The 23,417-nt window shown below is 37.0% G+C and overlaps 1 protein-coding gene across 1 annotated transcript in view; it reads left to right on the forward strand.

The window, feature by feature from the left end:
• VPS50 (VPS50 subunit of EARP/GARPII complex) overlaps positions 1-23,417 on the forward strand; it is a 117,168-nt gene that overhangs the window by 81,779 nt on the left and 11,972 nt on the right. Inside the window, exons 21-22 of the mRNA XM_084897078.1 lie at positions 10,914-11,035; positions 15,756-15,836. Of these exons, the coding sequence (XP_084753204.1) occupies positions 10,914-11,035; positions 15,756-15,836 (203 nt within the window). The remainder of the gene's footprint in view (positions 1-10,913; positions 11,036-15,755; positions 15,837-23,417) is intronic.

A 23,417-nucleotide genomic window follows, 5' to 3' on the forward strand; every position in this document is an offset into this window, starting at 1 on the left:
GTTAACAGTATTATAATTTTCACCCTCTCTTCCTCTGCACCCAGCCCCCACCCCACCCCAGGCCTTCACCACACTGTCTGTGCCCACGAGCTTTGTATATTTTTAGTGCCCACTGCAGTGAAAGGTTTATGATTGTCATATGTCAGTGTTTTCTTATCTTAATTGTTCCAAATAGTATAATATTAATATTGTTACTTTTTCTTGTTTCAGTTAACTACTTAGTATTTGTGTCTCCACATTTTCTAAAATATCTCAATTAATTGAAATATAGTGAAAAATTCTCTATGTGAGGTAGAGGTACATGTAGGAGGATGATAGTTCCAGTTTTACATTTATACAGTATTTTTACTTCATTGTTCCATTCATCTTCACCATCTTCCAGTCAGATAGGCAAAGTGAATTGTGATTCTCTGGCATTTTCAGACACAGTGTTCTATAAACCAAATATTGTCACCATAGGAAGTGTCCTGATTACACATAAGACCTTTATTGATAATTGTGTAAAAGGCAAAAGCATAAAGAAATGCTATATTTAAAATATTTGGTTTTGAAGATGATGTGAAATTTTTCAAATGTCAGTATTTAAACATTTTATATGCTATTTCAGCCTTCAAATTTCACAAAATAGTCTGAACATTTAACATTAGTTATAGAGATGTCTTCTCAAATTAAGTCATCTATACTAGTCATGAATTTTAGTGGTTTTCTATAAAATTAATTGTATTCTTTTATGGAGATGAAAATTTCCTATTTCCTAGTTTATACTTAGCTTTGCTAAAATGGTCTGTGTTCTTGAAGATAATTTCTACATTTCATTAATGAATAGGATAAAGTAGACAGAATGGTTTTTAGAAGTCCCACTTCCTTTAGGGGAAATAGTGGAAAAGTAATAATGAATTAAGAGAGAAAGAAAAGTTATATATTTTCATGTCAAAGAAAAATGGCAGATTCTAAAAAGCTATTTTATGGATGATTATTTCTTCTTTATCAAAGAAAGCTAACCAAATATGGAGTCATGAGTTACTCTCTAGGATATATAAAATCAGAATTGGAAGGATTCTGAGAGGTTGTCTACTATGAATTCCCATAAAATAAGGATTTCTTTCTAAAATACCTCTTATAATGTAGTGGCCATCTAGCCTTTTTTATTTTTTATTTTTTTATTATGTCTCACAGTCACTGGAAACCTGTTTTTTTGCAGGACTACTCATTCTACTACTGGTTTAATTCATTGAAATCTCTTCCTTATGATAAAACCAAAACATCTCTCTCTATAATTTTGTTTTCTTAGTTCTGTCTCTAAAAGCAAAAAGAGTAAGTCTATATTTTTTCTCTTACTTTTCCATGTGGTCACTTTTCACATGTGTGGTGGTGGTTATACTGTTCTTCCCTTTTTCATACCCTCCTCCCCAGTGCATTCTTCAGGATCAATGTGTTCAATTCCCTTACATGGTTCTCACGGATACAGATATTCCAAATTCTTGTCATCCTCCTGGACTCACTAGTTCTCAGGGTCTGAACACACTGCTTGAGATGCAGTTTAATGAAGGCAGCTTTTGCTTAGTTATGTTGAATAACTATCCGAACACCAATGGCTTTCAGCCAGAAAGTTTAAGTTGGCTTCTAAACATCTTAGTTCTGCTCCTTGTGTGTCTTCGTTCTGAGAATCAGGCTGAAAGAATAGCACCGATCTGAACATGGAGGGAAGAGCAAGAGCTTAACCATGTCATGGGGGAAATAACACAATCAAGTACATTTAAGTGGTGGTTTATATATTTTTAATTTACCTCGTTCAAAAATGACGAGGGGTGTCATGTTGTTTTTACTGTAAAAGACAGATGTTCAGTAGAGTCACATAAAGTAAACGGCTAAAACAAAATTGAGGAGGGGAGAAACCATGTTTCATTTAGTGAAATGTAAACAACAACTGCAAATCCTCAGTTCTTGGTAGGTGTATGGAAATGAAGAAGGTGTACATTCTGCTATTCTCGTTATCTAAGAAAAGGATAACATGATGATAGAAATGTGCTGCAGAGATTAAATTCAGAAGGAAATAGCTACCAGTTGTTATGTAAAGGTTGCTGATCAACATAGTGGACACTGTTTTCTGATTTATAGAAACAGAAAAACTGTGTCCTTCTGGGCCGTTGTTATGTCATCCCTGGAGAGCAGAGCAATCCTGAATAAAACTTGACTCGTGAACTGAGAATCTGACCATTGCAATTCCCGCCTTCTCCATCACCAGAACCTTTACTGGAATTGCAATTAGGAAATGCCTTGTATGGTCATTTAACTTTCATGTCTTCCCATTGGGTGCTGTCATTACTTCCCCAGTAGATTTTTATGTCTGCCATTTTCTCTGTCCCTGAGATGTCTTTATCTCAGCTTGTACATATTCATAAAACAGAATTTTAAGGAAACCACTCACTAAGGAGTCCCTGACTAGTAAATGCACTATACTACCCCCTGTAGTTATTGCACAAAGTGCTTAAAGATGATAAACTGGCAAAGGTAATGTCTCTTTACAAAGTCAGAAGTACAGTTGTTGTAAATAAGATAGATTAATTTTTGGTGCTGGGAAGATAAAAGAACTAATTATAGTTGGGAGACACATTTTGAACATTAAAGGCATATTCAAAATGTCCTTTTCAATGAGTATTTATTTGGCAGATAATTAAGAGAGATTAAACAAAAGAGTGTTAATGGGACTTCCCAGCCCCAGGTGGTACCTAATTCTGTTAGAAAAGCTCAGGAAGTGTTTCTCAAGTGTGGGGACAAATCCAAAAGCTTGACAGCTTCTTGCTGACAGAGGCTGAGCAATTTTCGGGGAATCTGGCATCTCTGAAATAGCTGTGCTATTCAAGGTCTGTATCCTGGAGGCAGCTCTCACCGGATGGGGCACAGTAGGACCGAGCAGGAGATAGGTTGCCAGAATCCATGCCTGTAAAAACTACAGACCTTACAACAAGATTATTACTTTAGCAGTTGGGAAAAATATACGCACCAGGATTTAACCAGGATGTGTACATCTGCGGGATTTTGAGGCGAGTGTGGCCAAAGTGTGCGTGTGTGATGGAGAGGACGCAGAAAGGGGAGGAAAGAGATCTGTCGCCTTCGTTAGCATAGTCTTTTAGGTGGGACATTAATATTAGTTTTCTTACGGTGATGCATGAAAATATTTAAAAATGAAAATACTTCAGGATACAGAGTCCCTGACCTCCATGTCTCCTTCCCCAGAGAACACTACTGAGTTTCTCCTGTTTTCCTTGAGGAACATTAATATAAATTTACAAGTCTATTTAATGCGAGCCACCTTTCCTTTTGTTTGTTTCAAAAATTGGATCACACTATACATAGTGTTCTTCATCTGACTTTTTTGACTTCAACTTTCTGGAGGGTATAGTTAAAATATCTTAAGATATTGCATGCCTTAGTATGCATAGAGCCCATTCTTTTTATGACCCTATTGTATAGATGCACCATTGACAAGTCCTTTTTTTTTTTTAACATTTGTTTCAAGTCATTTGATGCTACAAACAATGCCCATCGTAGAAAAAACCTTGAAATATTTTTGTCTGTTCAGATACAGCTATAGGACAAATTCCTACAAATGTTTCCTCATGCTAGATGTTTACACATTTTCAGTTTTGGTGCACATTTTCAATTTACCACGGAAGTTACTGAAGAACTTACTGCAGAGGTTCTGTTAGTTTTTCCAACAGTGTAGGAGAGTATCTTCTCAGTCTCTCAGCAGTGTCATTCAACTTCAGGTGCTCACTAGTCTGAAGGGAAAAATGACATCTCATTCAGAAAGTATTTAATTTGAGTGAGTTTAAGAATCTTTTAATATGCTTAAAAAAGATATTTCTCTTTGTGAGCTACTTGTTCATATTCATTACCCATTTTTAAATAAGGATATTATTATGGTTTAATTTCTATATTAAGGAAATTAGTCCTTTTCTGCCATGTGTATTGATTCACTCATTTTCAATCCAATAGATTTTCTTTTGAGGCACTCTGTTAGCTCTTGGGAATATAGTGAGGCACAGGACATATTCTGTGTAAAGAGCCCAACATGGGGATAACATATTATACAAAATAAAAGGGCCAACTCACTGGACAGCTCACACACCACCTGGCTTTGAAAGATGAATAGATTCTATTGCCTGTTAAAGGCATTCTAGACAGAGTGAAAAGAACATGTGCAGCCATTGCTGTATTCACATTATACAGATTAGTTTTCTGCATATAAGCAGGGGAGATATGGCAGGAAAGGTGGACAAGAACTAGATTTCAGATTGCATTATATAATGTCCCATGAAGCTTATGTAATGTTCTCTGGACATGAACTTATTAAGGGTTTTAAACAGGTGAAACACAAGCATATATACAGAGGGACTGGCAAAGAACCCAACTTCTTCCTCCCTCCCTCCCTCCCTCCCTCCCTCCCTCCCTCCCTCCTTCCCTCCTTCTCCTCCTCCTCCTCCTCCTCCTCCTCCTCCTCCTCCTTCCTTCTTCCTTCTTCCTTCTTCCTTCTTCCTTCTTCCTTCTTCCTTCTTCCTTCTTCCTTCTTCCTTTTCCCTTCTTTCTTCTTCATTCTTATTCCTGCTTCTTCCATATCACTCTGGCCACAATGTAAATAAAGAAGAACCTGGTGAAGGTCAAAGGCTAGTTGGGAAGCTGTTGAAATCTCCCAGGTAAGAGATATTGAAGACTCCAGTCTGCTTAAAGCAATGGCTATTGTAATGGAGCAGTAGAGACATATTTGAGATATTTCGGAAATACAGTGGACAGGATTAGAGAATTCGTGATGATAGATCATTCTTAAATTTTAGATTTGTGTGGCCAGTTATCCTATCACAACTAAAATGATGAGAGGGAAAGATGAGAGGGAGACCAACTTGGGAGCTGATGGTATGTTTGGTTTTAGACATCTGGAGATACCTGTGGGACATTTAAATAGAAATAGTCTATAGACACATGGACAGATAGATTTGGATATCAGGGGAATAACCATGGTCAGGATACATATTTGGTATAAACTGAGTTAACCCTGATAGTAGATGAGTTTATCTTGAGAGGGGATAAACTCATCGAGCAAAAAGAAGCCCATGAAGGAGGTTGGGAATGCATGGTAGAGGCAGGATAAAAATTAGTAAGTAAAGAGGAGATCTTGAAAACCAAGAGATAAATAAAAGCCTGTCATGAAAACGGTGCTTTCTTGTTGTTTTTTTATGATGATCTAAGCCAGTGACTCTTAAATCTTAGAGTCAAAATCCCCCTGGAAGGCTTGTTACTACAGGTTGTTGGACTTCACCCTGGAATATTAAACTGGTAGGTCTTGGATGTAACCTGAGAACATGAATTTTTAACAGGTTTCTAGGTGATGTTAGTGCTGCTGACAGACTTTGAGAACCATTAGTTCCTTTCTGTGTTGTCCCATTTGAAATGTAAACAGTGTGTGTTTAAAATAACAGGGACTTTTTTTTTAATTGTATAACAGTCAGCTTAAGTGGTAGTTTTTTTTATTTTTTATGAATGTAAGTAATTGTATCAATTGTTTTTAAAATACTTATTTCAAATACTAGGGATCAAGTTGTAGGGTCAATTAATTCCTAAGTACAATCTTATATAGAAGCACCACAATACATTTATGTATATTTTAAAACTTCAAAATCTTGTTTTATGATTGAATTGAAAGTTGTTTTTTTAAGAAACTTAATATTTTTACCTGTGAAGTTTAAGGAAAATTTTATCATTGTTTAATTTAGAATACATTCCAATATTTGTTTCTCTAAAAATATATTATGTATATGAATTCATATTTTAAACAGTTTCAAAACATTTTCTGTATTGATAGGTTTATATACAACATGGTCTTTTGAAAGGATGATCCAAGATGTGTCATCCCTCAGTATATGTTATAAAAAAATGATACTGGAAATTTTTGGGATGGAATGAGGGCTAAGATATAATATTTCAAGTAACAGAATAAAAACTAGTAGCCAGTGTCTTAGCTAACAGACCTGTTAATTTTTTACTCTGATCATCACTTCATTGGTCAATACACTTTTTCTAAATTGCTTGAGCTGCACTAACTTTTCCTTTCTTTCCTTTTTGCCTCATTTATAGCATTTAAGTTTGCCTTTATGTGCTATTTATCTCTATTGCTGACCTTTCAACTTCGTGCGCTGCAGGAAGAATAACAAACATCTTTCCAACTCAGAGTCTGTTCTTGCTCTTGCCCCATCAGATTGACAGCTCTTACAGCTGAAGAGAATTTGGGGTATCTTTGCAGGGTATAGAGCTCCCAGCCAAGTGGTTTTCACTTTTGTAGGTGCCCAATATATGTTGGAGTGACAAACCTTAATTTTAAAAATCTTGAATATTGGAGAAACAGTTTTTCCTCCTCTCTTGTCATAGTCCACTGTGGATGGGAGAAATCATCCCCTCGCCCCCTACACACACACACACACACACACACACACACACACACACACACACACTCTTCCACTTCCTTCTCCTTATCTCTGTACGCCCTCCTCTGCATTGAAGTCGTGGCTCACAGAATTTCCCTAGCTCACCATTCTTGCGGTAACCATACTCCTCTCTCTGTGCCCCCCACCTGATGAACTGGTTAAGGCAGGCCCACTGTTCTTCCTCTTGGTTGTGGTCCTTGTCCATGCTGCTACTGGTTGGGTTCTTTGCCAGTCCCTCTGTATGTATCCTCCCCATGCATATGCAGGACTCATGGTCTAGATTTAGGATGAGAGAGTTTAAACAGTACTTCCCTGGAAGCTTTTCCTCTTCCCCGGATTAGGTTAAGTTCCCTACAAGTAACACTATATATTTATCCCTTATTGTGTTCATTATAATTATAACTTGAGGCCCAGTGCACATTTGTGCACTTGCGGGGGAGGGGTCTCTCAGCCCGGTCTGTGCCCTCTTGCAGTCTGTGACCCCTGTCTGCTGGCTTAGCAAGGAGCAGGCTGCAGGTGGACATCCTCCAAGAGGTCCTTAGCACTACCACAGAGGCAGGAGAAGCGCCTGCCACTGCCACTGCGCTTGCCAGCCAGCTGTGAACCTGGCTTCTGGCTGAGCAGCACACCCCCTAGGGGAGTGCCCTGACCACCAGGGGGCAGCTCCTGCATTGAGCCTTTTCCCTCTGGTGGTCAGTGCACATCATAGAGACCAGATTATTCCCTGTTCAGTTGATTTGCATATTAGTCTTTTATTATATAGGATTATTTTAAAAATAATAGCAATAGGTAAATTTCCTGCTCCCTTATTATATGCTCTGTAAATATTTCACATTCATTTTCTTGTGAATTTTTCACAGTCCCCTTTTATATGCACCAAACAATTAAAGTCCAGAGATAAATAACTTGCCTTAGGTCACACAGCTGGTAAATGGTAGAGTCCAGCGTGTCTGATCCTAAAGCCAGCAGGCTCTTAACTTTCATGCTTCACAGCCAGTGGGGGAACAAAGGAACATGAATTCTGATCCCGGACAAAGTCCAAAGAGGTTATAATGTTGAAGGCAGGAATAGGAACTTCTTGCAGCTGATGATTTGGAAAGAGATGGCTTTCTTGGTCATCTGGGCTATCTAACAGAGAGCCTTCTTCAGTGTACCCAAAGCTTGCTGTGTCCACCCCTCTCACTGGGGCCCACAGGGGACATTAGAAAGGAAGAAAGGGAGGGCAGCATGCATCTGAACCACTTGAACCACATTTTTAAACTGGGAAGACTAACATCAGAGCCATGCTTTTATATATTGATCAAGGCAGTACATCTCATAGTAGCACATTAAATAGTAAAGGAGAGCTTGTAATGAAAAGTGGCAGTCTTTACCCCATCACTCCTTGCCACCGGAGTGGTGGCAATTCTTTGTTCTCTTTCTATTTATTTTTCTTTTAATTGTAATTGTCCAGGAAAGGGTGATGAGAGGTAAGTTTGTCCCATATGTGGACCTTATTTTTCAGCCCCATTTCTTGCTCCTGTTCTCTTGCTGTACCTGCTGATTCCAAGCAGTGACCATCCTAGCTAATATCTCCCTTTGTGTCCTCTTATGTTTTATTAATGTCTGCGTTTTTTCCATCAGCCTGCCCCCACTTACTGTCTTGTCACCTCGTATAGAAGTTGGGAAACTATAACGTACAGGCCAAATCGTCTGGCTGCCTATTTTTGTAAATAAAGTTTTATCAGAATGCACCACCCTCCCTTGTTGCATTTTGCCTGTGGCTGCTTTTGTGCTAGGAATAGTTGAAAAGAGAGCAGCAGAGTAGTTACCACAGAGACTCTGTCATGCAGAGCCTAACCTTTCTCTGTGGTCTGCCAACTGCTGGTCTAAAATCTTTTAGAGATTTTTCATTTTCTGATAATCATACCTATCCACCTTTACCTCCTTACTCTCATCTCTTCATAGATATAGGCTTAATTCATTGTAAAGTTCTCCTTTAAATTCAGTAATGAGGAGGTGCAAGAGCTTTCTCAGGCCTCCAAACACTACTCTGCTTTCTTAAAGTGGAAAGACAGAGTCCTCCCTCTTATGCATTTTAATACACTGGTCACCTGCTTATTGGTGGCTGCCATCTATGTATAATCATTTAAGGTGTGAGAGCAGGGACTCTGTTATTGCTTAGGTCTTAACACAAGGCCAGAGTACATAGTGAGCCTTCAAAGGTGTTGGTTACATGAATTAATTGATTGAATGAATATAGTTGTTTAAATTTGTTTTTTCAGAGTAGTGGGGAACATCTAGTTTTCATTCTGAATGCACATTTAAATGTTTTACCTATTAATAATTATTTTTTATATTCTTCCTTAAGATTAATTATGTTAACAACCAGTGACCCGGTGCATGAAATTCCTGTACATTAAAAGGGAATTAATTAGAGGAAATATTTTAATATTGCTATTTGCCCTTTTTCTGTAGTAGAAGTGTCAGAGATAAAAGAAACTTAGTAAAATGTATATGAAAATATTCCTCCTGTCAGAGTCTGGAGTGCACCAAGGGAACCAGAGTCAAGTCCCTGCCCACCAACGTGAGCCTCAAAATGGCGCGAGAGACCCAGACCCAGCCAGCCTCACCCCCATTGGGCTAGATTCAGACCTGGCCATCCCCACCCCTATCAAGCCCTATTGGATGGGGGGCGTGGCCTGAGGTCCCCTGTCAAGCCCCACCAGACAGGGGGGCACAGCTTCAGGTCCCTGCTGATTGCTCATTAAGGCTCATTATGGGAACTCAGCCTCAGCTGTGGGCACAGCCATCTTGTGTTATGGGATTCCTACCTCTGCTGTGGATGCAGCCATCTTGTTACAGCATGATGTTCAATTTGTATATCACCTCTTTGTTAGATAGGATGCTTAATCTTATTATTAGGAATGGAAAGAAGCTTTGTATTCTGGCTGTGTCCCAAACCAGATATTGGCATTCTTCCTCATTCTTCCTATTCATCTCTCTTTTGCTTCTATAGGTTAAAGTAATGTAATGTAACACTTTTCCATTTATTTTTCTTCACAGTGCCTTATTATTTTATGTGTAAATAGTTACAGTTTAATAAACGGCATGATTGTAGGCAATGAAGTATCTGTATAGTGATCCATATTGTTCTAAGACCACATACTTCAAATATTTTTCAATTGCAGCTAATAAAAGAATGTCTGTGACATAATTGCAAAGATGACTCTGAAACAAAAGACTTATAAGTAGTAGGAAGAATAAAATCTAAGTTGAATGGTTTTTACTTTTCAATGTGTGTGTGATATGTGTTTGTCTTTCTGACCGTCTGACTATTATTTATCATCTCATGTAAATTAAGACAGATGTACTGAGTTCTTGGTAATAAAGCCTTGGTTTTGATAGTAGACATTTCTATTAGACTGAATTTGTCATTCTTTCCTATTGCCATTAATGTGTTTTCTCTTGAGTCATGGCATCTTCAATAGTACCAATTAAAATTTACAGCAGTGACATAAAGTGGAGCCAGCACTTGAATTATTTACTCATTTGGAAAGGAAGCAAATGGCCTGTTTTAACATCTTCTGTAGAAGAACATTATTAATAGATATGCTTCTTTCCCTTTTATTTTCAATAAAAAAAGAAACACTGTTAGGGACTTTTGATTTATTTGATTCAGCCCATCTCTCAGGCACCCTTCAAATACATTAACAAGTTTATAAATGCATACATTTGGGTTTTTACTTTTTTTCTGTAACTATATCATATGTTGAGAGGAAGGAGAATGGAATCCTGGCATCTTCCAAAGGAAGGAATGAAGAATATATGTTCTTGGCATTTTGAGAATACCCAGCTCTTGAATAATGTAGTGATAAAGAAATATTCCTGGCCTCTGACATAAGATTTCACAGGCCTACAATTTAGGGGAATGGAAAGTGCCTTCCATGTTCCCTTTTTCTTCTTGCCTTTTTACTTTTCCTGTTGTGTATATGCTTATTTAAAAACAAACAAACAAACAAAAAAAACACACCACCCACTTTTTCTCAAATACATTGTCTTTTGTTTTATTATACCTAGACATTTTTATACCTAAATATTATTTTAAGTGGCATCTATAAGAAATGAGGAACTGTGTTGTATGTTTGCACAGTGTAATTTGTAAACAGTATAGGATTCCCATGAATATTTGACAGACAGTTAAAATGATGATGAAAAACATCTTTGTAGGTATTATTTATATCAGTGCTGTGCAATAGCACCTTCCAAGGTGATATGACTGTTCTGTATCTTGCTGCCCAATACAGTAGCCACTAACCACAGAAACTATTGAGTACTTGAAATGTGGCTAGTGTGGAATATAATATTTTAAAAAGTATTTTAGTAAATGATTTTTATTGTCACTTTATAATTATAAATAACCGACTTTAATTTTGATCTACTTTTTCTTTTCAGGTAAATATATGCAGATGATGAACATTCTCAAGCCAATTGCCTTTGATGTCATCCATTTCATGTCTCAGCTATTTGATTATTACTTATATGCAGTATATACCTTCTTTGGTCGGAATGATTCAGTAAGTCAACCTTTGAGGGGAAAGTCTGATTGTTTTAAAATCTATTTATTTTTTAAATGTAAAGTTCAGTTCATGCCCCCTGTATAAAATACACAAATAGCATTATTTTGAAAATTATTCATCAAAAAAACCAACAAAATTATTGATATCAGCTTTTTGCCTGCCTAATTGCCTTATTTATATGTTAATTTTAAGCTTTGATATGATAAACATATTGTATATTATTCAGATTTTTGGCAGGAAAAATACAGCATCTGTTTCTAACATCGAGGTATTTTGGCAATGAAAAATGTGCAGGTTGCCTGGTTCAAATCTGGCCCAGTGCATAATTATCAAATAGTAAATGAGATGTTTTAAATATTGGCTAACAGCCTTAGCAGGCACTACTACATTCAGAAGATAATGGAAAATATTTATTAAAATAATTGAAAAATTTTGAACTAAACCATCTGCCTGCCACAGAACTAATGTTTCTGCTCCTCCTTTTTGTGTTTTCAAAGCTCTTATTGAGTTTGTCTTTTTCTTCTCCTATGGAGAACAACACAGTATTTGGCAGGTAACCGACCTCATATTTGGGAATTATTATGTGGTTCACCTAGGTGTTTGATAGTTTTCTATGCAAAAGCATGCTGTTTGGTTCTATAAACATATCATGATATTTTTAACATACTTTATTTTGTATCTTTTTAAAGTGTGATTTTTAATGGCTGACTACATTCATCATGTAAATGTTCATATCTCTGCTGTGATTATAAATATATAAAAGATAGGATCTTTTAATACGACATCTGAATTTCCTGCGTTCTTAATTCTCCAAATGTTCCTTAGAAGGAATTCTAATATAATCAGAGACAAAGTGTTGATGAAGAATTTATATTACTATAAAATATGTACTAATTCCTCACTGTGATTTTGGAAGCTCAGTATATAAATATTAAAGAAAAAAGATATTCTATTATAGAATGTTAGCTAATTGTTAGAATCATTCTGTCTTTTCGATGAGCCTCCCTCTGTCACCGAAGCTATGCCTCTAGACTAGTGCTGGCCAAGAGAAATGTTGCCCTAATGGAATGTTCTGAATTTACACTGCCTAATATGGTAGTCACTAACCACATGTGGCTATGGAGTACCTGAAATGTGACTAGTGTGACTGAGGAGCTGAAATTTAAGTTGTTTTTAATTTTCCCTACTTAATCTTTATATATAAACTAGAGGCCCCGTGCACGGAATTCATGCAAGGGGCTTGGCCCTTGCAGCCTCAGTGGCTGCCTCTGCCTTGGCCCTGGCGGCCTCGGCCCTCACAGCTGCTTCGTCTGAAAGGTCGTCTGGTTTAATAAGCATATTATGCTTTTATTATTATAGATAGCCACACGTGGCTAGTGACTGTCATTTCAGATAGGAAAGTTCTAGATCCTTTACCTATCAGATGCATTAAAATGGGGACCTTGGAAACTTTGGGGAACGAAACGCTTTTTAGATGTGGCTTTCTAGATATGTAATACTAGAAATGATAAAGGAAGTTTTTCAGGTCGAAGGAAAATGATACATTATGTAAACATGGGTCCTCAGAAATGAATGAAGAGCATTGGTAATAGAAACTACTTGGGGAAATCTAAAAAATATTTTTTTTTATTTTTCCATTTAACTTCTTTATAAACCATATAGTTGTTTAAACTGAAATTCTAACATTGTTTCCTGGAGTTCATAATAAATGTATTATACACAATATACACAACTATAATAGAGTATTAAGGGATATGGACTTATAAGATGGCAAGGTTTACATATATTATGTAATGCAGGGCATTGTAAACAGTTAATGGACTGCGAAATGTTAAGAATGTATATTATAATCCATAGGACAACAATGAAAAATAATACAAAGAACTTTAACTGTTTTGCCAACAGGAAAATTAAAGTATAACTATAAAAAAATTATATAATCAGAAAAGGCAGGAAAGGAGGATCCAAGAAACTAAAAAGAGGTACCATATAACAGTAGATGTAAACCCAACTAATATTCACATTAGTGTTAATGGACTAAACACTCAAATTAAAAGGCAGAGATGGTCAGAACGGATTAAAAACAAAGCCCATACTTTCTAACAAAAAACACAGCTGGGTTGAAAGCATGTGAATTGTAAGGATATGCCATGTAAACAGTAATGATCAGATAAAATAATTTTGAAAACAAAATTTATTACCACAGATAGAGGGATTCATGTTTTAAGGGTCAATTCAACTATTCAACTGGAAGACATAATGATAATAAATGTGTATGTGCCTAAGAACAGAGGTTCAAACAGATGAAGCAATAATGGATAGAATTCAAGAGAAAATGAAAGGCCCTGTCTGGGTAGCTTAGTCATCTGTTGGAGGGTCAGGGCACATACAAGAATCAACCAATGAGTGAATAAATAGGTGGACCAACAAAAATTGATCTCTCTCTCTCTCTCTCTCTCTCTCTCTCTCTCTCTCTCTCTCAAATCAATTAATAAAAATATTTCAAAGAGAAAATGAAAAAGACTTAATGATAGCTAAGATTTTCATACCACACAGCACTTAATAGAATAAGCAGACAGAAAGTCAGCTGCCTCATCCTCATATGGCTTTTTCTCTGTGTTCCCAAGGAAAGAGACCAAGCTCCATGGTGTCTCTTCTCATGATGGTACTCACCCCAGCATGGGCGCACCACTGTCATCACCTCACCTTAACCTAATTATCTCCTGAAGGCCCCTTCTCCAAGAAGCATTGCATTGGGGGTTAGAGCTTGAATATATGAATTGGGAGTGGAAGGGAACAACAAACATTCAATCCATCACATGGAGTATCTGGCATTTGTATACATTTCTTGAGAAAATACAAAATGGTACAGCCACTTTGGAAAACAGTATGGCAGTACCTTGTATAGTTAAAAATATATTAACCAGAAATGAAAGGAACTGAAAGTGTATGTCTACACAAAGGCTAGGCATGAATATTCATAATGGTGTTATTCAAGTAGTCCAAACTGGAACCCAAATATTCATTGACTGGTGAATAAGTAAACAGGCTGTGCTGTATCCATATTATAGAATACTAACTATTAAGCAGTAAAGGAGCGATAAATACAAATAGTCTTACAACATGGATGAATCTCAAAAGCATGCTAAACATAAGACTGCATGCTGTATGATTCATTTATATGGAATTTCAGAAAAGGCAAAACTACAAAGAAAGCAGGTCAGGGGTTAAGTAAGGGTGAGAGGATGAGGGAGTGATGAAGTGCAAAAGGTTTGAGGACATTTTTAAAGGTGAGGGAACTCTTCTACTGGTATATCTTGATTGTGCTGGTTACAGAGCTGTATACAATTACCAAAATTCACTAAAAATTGATTAATTTTACTATATATCATACCTAATGAAAAAAGAAGAAAATGAATTGATGCAATTGTAATACCTAGCAAAAATAGGTATTGTAAAATTACCGTATAAAATTAGTTCATGTTTTACTACACCATGCCATTATACAACTATTTTGGCAGAAGCTTTCTAACATATCTCGTGTAAGTAATTTCTCATTCTTGTATCTCAGGAAGAGATGAGAAACAATAATGTGTGTGTATGCTTGTGTACTTATACACGCATATAATTGTTGTTGTTGTTAATCCTCACTCGGGGATATTTTTCCTTGATTTTAGGGAGAGTGGAAAAGAGAGGGAAAGACAGAGAGAAACATCAATGTGAGAGAAACACAGTTGGTTGCCTCATGCATGAGCCCTGATCAGGGCCCAGGCAGGGAGGAGCCTGCAACCAAGGTATATCCCGTTGACTAGAATGGAACCCAGGACCCTTTGGTCCGCAGGCCAATGCTCTATCCACTGAGCCAAACCAGCTAGGGCAACACACACACATATAATTTTTATGACTCAGTTACTGAGACTATATATTTTATAGATCACTCTTAATAACATTTTAAGTTTATTGGCTCATATAGAATATCTTAACGTTTTCCCAGATGTCTGTATGTCTCTATGATCACCTTTAAATTAAATTTATATTCAATCAAATCAGCACTCAAGGAGCCAGCTTTTCACTTCTTAACAGTCAAGTCTCAATTCTCATTTATGTTCTTGTGTGAAGATTTTTATAAATGCTTTGGCTTTGTTATAGTGAAGAGAATTCTATACTGTGAAATGTTTACTGAGCATAACAAAAATTTCATTAATTTTTGAATGAAGATTTAGGCTGTTTCTAATTTGTGTTAAAAAATCAATCAGCATTGGGGATAAGAGCTTGAATATATGAATTGGGAGTGGAAGGGAACAACAAACATTTAGTCCATCACATGGAGTATCTGGCATTAGTATGCTTCTTCAGACCATAACCAGTGTACTATTTGTCTCTAGGTGTTTAAAATATAAAGATTTTTAACTAAAAATAGTAACTTTTGGAAAGAAATTCTGATGAACTCTATCCTGATAAATTCATTAGATTAATAGGTGTTATTGTGACCTGTAAATAAATGCACATGTATAAACAGTTTCTTATTCCCTAAGGGCTAAGATCTGAGTTTCTTTGCTTGATGTTTTAGAATTTTTAAATGGCGTTTGGAAACCGTCTGAAGGCTGAGTATCTGAGTAAAAACTCATCAGATGATTCACTTTGATTAATTTGAAGTTATGACATTTACAAGATTATCTCCACACCTATTTAACATACCTTTCCTTTTCTTTTCCAGTTGGAATCAACGGGACTAGGCCTTAGTAGTAGTAGACTAAGAACAACTTTAAACAGAATACAAGAGAGCCTCATTGATATGGTAAGTGATCATTTGGAATCAGTTCTTTGGGATTATAGAAAATAGAAATTAGCCATTTAATCCACTGCATATAAATATATGTTTATGTGTATAATGAGTGCCTGAGACTTACATTGAGTTCTCAGAGGAAGTTAAGTGGAGGGTTCCTATAGTCTGATTAGGGAGTGAAAATTCATACACATAGACAAAAATGACATTGGTTATATTTCCACTACAAGTTCAAAGAGAGGAAAGGTGTATATGCATATTTCACATCCGGATGACTAAAGGAGGAAGTGGGAGCTGTGCTAGACTTTGATGAACAGGCTGCATGGGAAAAAGAGGAAGGGCATTTAGATTAAAGTTCAGAGTCTGAGCAAGGGCCTTGAGGTGGGAGCAAACCCAGAGTTTGGCAGGTCTTTGTGATGGGTATTGGTATAGGTATAGGTATAGGTATAGGTATAGGTATAGGTATAGGTATAGGTATAGGTATAGGTGTAGGTGTAGGTATAGGTGTAGGTGTAGGTGTAGGTGTAGGTATAGGTGTAGGTATAGATGGCTTTGAAATGCAAGTATGCTTTTAATTGGCTGGCAGTGGGACGTCTGGATTCTTGACTGTGTCACACGATAAAATGCATGTTTAAGAAGATAGGTTAGGTCACCAAACAGGGCTGATGCTCTGTAGTGTGTAAGCTAGCATAAGCATCTAAAAGAAGAGCATCTTTTGTTTATGATTGGTCACTGTAGCCAGAGATTTTTGCTGTTCACTATGTTTCTCTGCACTAATATAAGTTAGTAGTTAACCCCAGAGTTCCCTGAATTATCCTTTATCCCTTCATCAACCTAAACAAGCAATCATTTTCCACTTTTCTTATAATCTCTGTATTATGTGCATACTTATGTTTTTATAAAACAATGTAATCATTCATTCGGTCTTTTAAGGAATACTTTTGAAATAATTATTCTATGCTAGGCATTTTTGTAGTGCTGGGAATTCACAGTTTGTACAAAAGACTGTCTTCTTGGAACTTATATTTTATTGGGGTAGAGAGACAGATAAACAACTATAGTGTCAGATACAAGTGCTGAGAAGAAAATGAAGCAGGGTGACAGGGTGGTGATCTTTGAGCAGAGAGATGAATAAATTGTGAGGCATGTACCATTATCTCAGGTGAGCACAGGAAATAACCTGCATCCATTTCACCATCTTCCTTACCATTTGGACATCTTTTTGCCTTGCACATATTTGTAAATATGTACATATGGAATATATATGTATTTTTTTCATAGCACTTTGGCACATAGCATTTCTTTCGGAAATGTTTGTAAAGTAAATGAATAAACTCCAAATTTGTGAGTTTCGTGTCTGCTGGCTTGTTTTCTTGGCCTTATCCATTTAATCCTAACTTTCATTTACAGAGTCAAAGCTCCCCAGCCATCTCCTCCCTCATTCTCTCTCTCTCTCTCTCTCTCTCTCTCTCTCTCTCTCTCTCTCTCTCTCTCTCTCTCTCTCTCTCTCTCTCTCTCTCTGAAAGTCCATTGGCTTTCAACCCCATTAGCCTTTATCTATGTTTTTATTTTACTTCTCCTTGTTTGATACTTAGTATAAACTTTACCATTGGATCTTAGTCTGTTGCTGAAGTTTCTCTTGTTTCTCCCTAAGTGCCTCAAGATTGATGGACTGTAATTTACCTTTAGAGTCATTCACTCTGATGTTTTTCTGTCATCTCTACTAGTGACTAACTTCTGATGGTCAAAGCACAGTTCCAGATTTTAACCTTAAGGCATGGATTCAATGCTTCCAGTTTCACTATCCAGTGTATAACAAAATAGCATGGCCATGTGAAACAGTGGGACCACATGAGGGTTTCTTTGAGACCAGCTGCCACCCATCTGCTGATCACAGTGTATCTGTGGAATCTGGCTGACTAGTTCTGTGTTCACTGGATAAATTTTCTCCTGAACTGGTAGTCAGATTTAGAAATGTGTTTTTAAAAACCAACTACACCTCCCTTCCCAATAAATAAATATGCCTGTTTTTCTCTTTGGCATCTTGTCTTTTAAAGATACCTTTTCTTTACATACTTCTTCCCATCTCTTAAAGACAGCACTTTGAATCAGAAGAGTGTGCAATGATCAGTAAGGCGAGCTGATCTTTGACCAGGCTCTCCATGGTCCTTACTCCTTTGGAGGATTAGCAGCTATAACAGCAATTTTGCAACCATTTTCGTCTCATGGCACCCATAAACGAATTGCTAAAATTATGCAGCACCAAAAAACATATATTTTTTGCCAACCTGACAAAAATTTGGGTATAGTTTTGATTCATTCACATTGGATAGCTATTGTGTTGGCTGTTTTCATCTATTTACTTGACAGTCTAAGGGTAAAGAGATCAGTGCCCCTGACTAAATAGTCAGGTTTTGTGTGTTTTAAAAATTCTTGCAACACACCAATGGAAAATCATTGCTCTACAGCAATTTTATTAGACTTTTTTCTGAAATATTCCATTAGTTTCCAATGTTTTACATGTTACATTATTACTCATACTGATAAGCATTGGTTTATTATTTTAGAAAATATACTTGTCATTTACTAGACCTTGACCTAAGGTTTTCACAAGCTGGCATATTCTTTTTCTTCACTTCATTAAGTTGCATCTATATTGGCAGAGAACATTAATTGATTTCTAAAGTCAATACATTGGTTTGTTATTAAAATATAGCCTAGTGAATCTGGAACCACTAGATTGAAGCAGTATTTTTCCTTTTATTTCTCTGTTAGTCAAAATTTTAATAAGTGCTTTTTTAGTAATTTTATTTTCTCCATATTTATCTTTTAAGTTTTGCTTAGCAGTACAAAGCAAGTGGAACCCTTATGGTCTTAAAGATGCCACCTGAAATAATTCATCATGTAAATCCAATGTAAATTAAGAAAATTTGCTTGACACATCAAGTAAAAGTCTAAGAAGATGGGTCTGATAGGGGAAGAGTAGGAAAGAGAGCTGGTATAGGTGATAATGGCACCAGAAATGTGAATTTCCCTCTGTCTACTTGGTAATGCTAAATTGTTTGCTTAAGTCCTTTGGCCAACTTTTAAGTCGTTGATAATAAAAATGTATTTTAAATTTGTTTAGAAAAGTTCATAAATATGAATTATCTCAGTAGTAATAATTGGTGGCAGGAAAGGCTAAAAAATATGACTTACACTATGAGAATAAAGATTAAGGTTTTATTTCTCAGTGTCTTCAATAGGTTTTATATCATTCCCTTATTTTACTGGTATAACTGAAACACTGATCTGTTTACTATACCATTATTTATGTCAGCTTGACATTTTTGTGATTCTCTTGCTCTCTTTAAGCATTATTTCTCTAAATGTGAACATAGGACTTTAGCCTTTAAGCAGATAATTACCATAATTTTTATGCCTAAAATACCAGTGTTAACTGGGAGCAATGGAAGGCATCCTAATAGAAACCTTTTGAACTGGAGGGAACAATTCCAATTGTCTCTACAAGAATGCTTTATGTGAAAGAGCTCTGTGAGTAAAGGGAGAACTCAACACATTTGAATCGGAGGTAGGTCAGGAGGTAGTTTGGTAAGTGCTTTTGATCTCTCCTGTGACACCCAAATACAAATTTCATTTCCCTCAGGCTTCAGATTATTTCCTTTTTTTGCCTTCCATCACCTTCTAGTTTCATCTCCCTCTTTTATCCTAGGTTAACCAAGTAATATCTAAACTCAAAGAAGCTTTTAATTTTATAAATATGTTGTAGAGATAGCGATATCTCGTCCTGAAAGAATGAAATTCAGAGTTTGAGATTGTGCATATTGGCAGAAAATTCACATCAGTTTTTGTTAGTTTAGTTACAAAATAATTTAAAGGAGTGCATGATTGATGCTTAGAAGGAGACTTTGTTGTACTTGTAGAGCATAATACTCCAGATTTCTGCTCATACAATCACTAAAGGAAGCTTATCTGTGCTCATTTAACTTATAGCGTATGCATACATACAGAGTAGCTGAATTTGTCCTTCTATTGGGAACTCATAACATTCCCCAGCAGCCCTTCCTTTCCTACGCTTCTGCTTGATACCATGTACTCGGGTATCATGCAGCCAAATCAATCTTGCTGGGTTATCTTCTGTTAGTACTAGTTTTACCCCATTGGGGCCACTTTGGCTAGGTTAGTCATATGGTCCAGGTGAGTTTTCTCTTTCCCCAATTCCTTTATTCGTTTTTCTTATTTCAAGGTTTTAAGTCTCCTTACCATTATTTAACTTGCTCTGAGGTGAATATTCACAACTCTGAACTAAGAAAAAAATTGAGTGCTATAGGAGGTGTTGAAAATAGAAAACAAAGAGCTTTGTTGAGTGTACAAGACTCAGGGGATGCACAATAGTTGGATAGCTATATTTATTGTTGTTTTTCTTTCACATTTTATTCTTTATTTTTGGACAATTTTATGATACATCATCTGTATATTGCATTGTGTGTTCACCACACAAAGTCAGATCTCCTTCCAATACTATACATTTGGCCCCCTTCACCCTTTCCTACCTCTCGACCCCCTTTGCCTCTGGTAACCACCATACTGGTGCCTGTGAGTTTGTTCCTTCATTTGTTGTTCATATTGTCTTCCTAGGTACCTTGTAGGAGACTGATGTTCCCTTCTAGTAAAGGAGGCAGATAAGAATAGATGAATATCTCATTTAATGTCAGATTGTGAGAGTTACAAAGAACTAGGAAAAGGTAGAAAGAGGAGAAAAAGCATGTAATTTTATTTAGATAATCAGGGAAGGCCCCTTTGAGAAGATAACATTGAAATAGATCTTTGAAGAAGTAGGGAAGTGAACTACCTGGATGAGAATTCATTTATTCAACAAATGTTAATTTAGTGCCTGTTCTTGAACATAATGCCAGACATTGTTCTGGGACTTACAGGTATAATTTGGATGGGGAGGGGGGGCACTAGACGAAACTCCCTACCCATGTGCAGCTTATTTTCTAGTAGGGAGAAGGTGTTTGGGGGAAGAATGTTTTAGTTGAAGGAATATACAAAGACCTGAGGTAGGACCATAATTGGAATATTTTAGGAATAGCGAAGAGGCCAGTATAATTAGAATGAAGAGAGCAAGAGGGTCCATGGTAGATGAAACCAGAGAAGTAGCCGGAGCCTAGATTATGTAGAGCCCTTGGATTTACTTTAAGGAAGGCAGGAAGCCATTGAAGAACTTTAAGCAGAATTGACATGATATCAATTAGTTAAAAGAGAAATACCTTGGCTTCAGTGTGTAACAGTAAAAGAGAGAGATGAGGTAACTTGTACCAAAGAGTTAGTGGAGGAAGTAGTAAAACATTAGGATCTGGACCCATCAAGATTTGTTGATGTATACGTGGTGTATGATATCGAGAGGAGCCAAGGATGACAACTGACTTCTGGAGAATGGAGGTGCCATTGTTGAAATGGATAAGACTTTTAGAGGGGACATATTTGAGGAGGACACCAAGAGTTCACTTTCATATGTTAAATGTACAAAAGGTGAGAGTGAGGTCAGCACTAGCGTGCAGATTTTGGGCTATTGGAATATGGATGGCATTAGAACTGTGGGGCTGGATGAAATTAACTGGGGAGTAGAATGTAAGTGAGAGAAGTCTAAGAACTGAACTGTTAGGCTCTTCGGTATTTGAAGGTCATGGAGAGGAGGACGGACTAGCAAAGGAGTCTTCAAAGTGGTCCGTGTTGTAGGAGAAAGACCAGGAGGGTATGGTGACCTGGAGATTAAGGGAAGAAAGTTTTTGGGTTTTTTTTAATTGTTATTTTTTTAATATATTTTATTGATTTTTTTTTTTTTTTTTTTTTTTTTTTTTTTTTTTTTTTTTTGTCCCCCTCCCTCCCTGGGAAGAAAGTTTTTTAAGAGCAGCCATGTAAAATGCTGCAGTGGGTTAAAGAGCATGGATGTTCAGCACAGATGTTGGATTTGGCCACAAGGAGGCCTTGGGAACCTTGATAACTATTTCTTTGGAGTGTGGCAGACAAAAGCCTGATTGGAATGGGCTCGAAAGAGAACAAAAGGAGAGGAAATGAAGACTCTTATCATCCTCACTGTTATCATCATCTCTGTTAATTAAACGAATGAGAGCTGCTAATGCCAGGAGTCGTGCCAAGGTCTTGAGTGACAAAGATGAAATCGGTCCCTATCCTCTGAGAACCCCTGTGAGGCAGGGTAACTGAAGCAGTGTAATCTATGCCACATACGGACAAACGTATATGTGCCGATAACATTGACACAAGTAAAATACTAATTCTTCTTTTTTTTTTTTAATCCTCACCCAAGGATATTTTTCCATTTATTTTTATTTTTATTTTAAAATATATTTTATTGATTTTTTTTTATAGAGAGGGAGAGGGAGAGTTAGAAATATTGATGAGAGAGAAACATCGATCAGCTGCCTCCTGCACACCCCCTACTGGGGATGTGCCCACAACCAAGGTACATACCCTTGACCGGAATCGAACCTGGGTTCCTTGAGTCCCCAAGCCACTGAGCCAAACCGGTTAGGGCCCCATTGATTTTTAGAGAGAGTGGAAGAGAGAGACAGAGAGAAACGTCGATGTGGCCAGAACTGGGGAGGAGCCTACAACTGAGTTAAGTATCCTTGACTGAAATTGAACCCAGGCCCTTTGGTCCCAGGCTGATTCCAAACAAGCTAAGGCACTAATTCTTGGGAGACTGAGAATGTTCCAGAAAGGAGGTGAATATGAGTTCAGAGTTAAAAACTGTAGAGGAGAGAACCAGGCAGATGAGGGGAAGAGAGCTGGTTCAGCAGGAGTGTCAATAGGACAGGTATAGCAAGTAGGCCAGGGTGGCTAGACCTGAAGGACAGGGAAGATTACCTGGAAATGAGGCTGGTCAGGTAGCTGGTGTCATTTGTGAAGGAATAATATCACGGCACAAGATTAGGCTTTCACCTGTGAATGAGGACTTCTAAGCAAGGTAGCGGTATGATCATGTCTGCACTTTAGAAATATCGCTTCTGTATCATAGAAAAGTAAGACAGTTAAACCTGTGGACAGTGGAGTAGAAACAGAAAACGCTAGTGGAAGAGGTGCCTGTGCGGGGCATTTAGAATAGTTCAGTTAGTTCAGCTGTGGTCTTGGTCCTGATGAAGTAGTGACATGAGGAAGAAACAAGCGAGATAGGTGTTTGTTTAGCCGTGATGGAGGCGAGGAGGAAGGGGGTTCCACACTTGGACAGTCTGGAAGAGGATGAGGAAGCATCCACCAGAATTAAACTGCATAACACAAGCAACCAGTTGGTACCAAACAGTATGTAATTTTGTGGGTTGTGTTTTTTATTTGTTTTGTGTGTGTTTTTTAGGAGTGGGTGCTTGTTTTCCTTTTAAGTAGAAGGAAATAAATAATAGAACTGCAACATTGATTAACTTGCATAGTTTCCTTATCCTGATTCTCTCTAGAGAAAGCACAGTTGTTCCCAAATAACTTTTAAATGCTAATTCAGTAATTAGAGATTGAAGAGAGATATTATCTTTAGGAGAAGATAGGATATAAAAAAAGGACTAATGAAGAATAAAACCA

Source organism: Pipistrellus hanaki (genome assembly GCF_964339955.1).
Source record: "Pipistrellus hanaki genome assembly, chromosome: 10".
Taxonomy (NCBI): domain Eukaryota; kingdom Metazoa; phylum Chordata; class Mammalia; order Chiroptera; family Vespertilionidae; genus Pipistrellus; species Pipistrellus hanaki.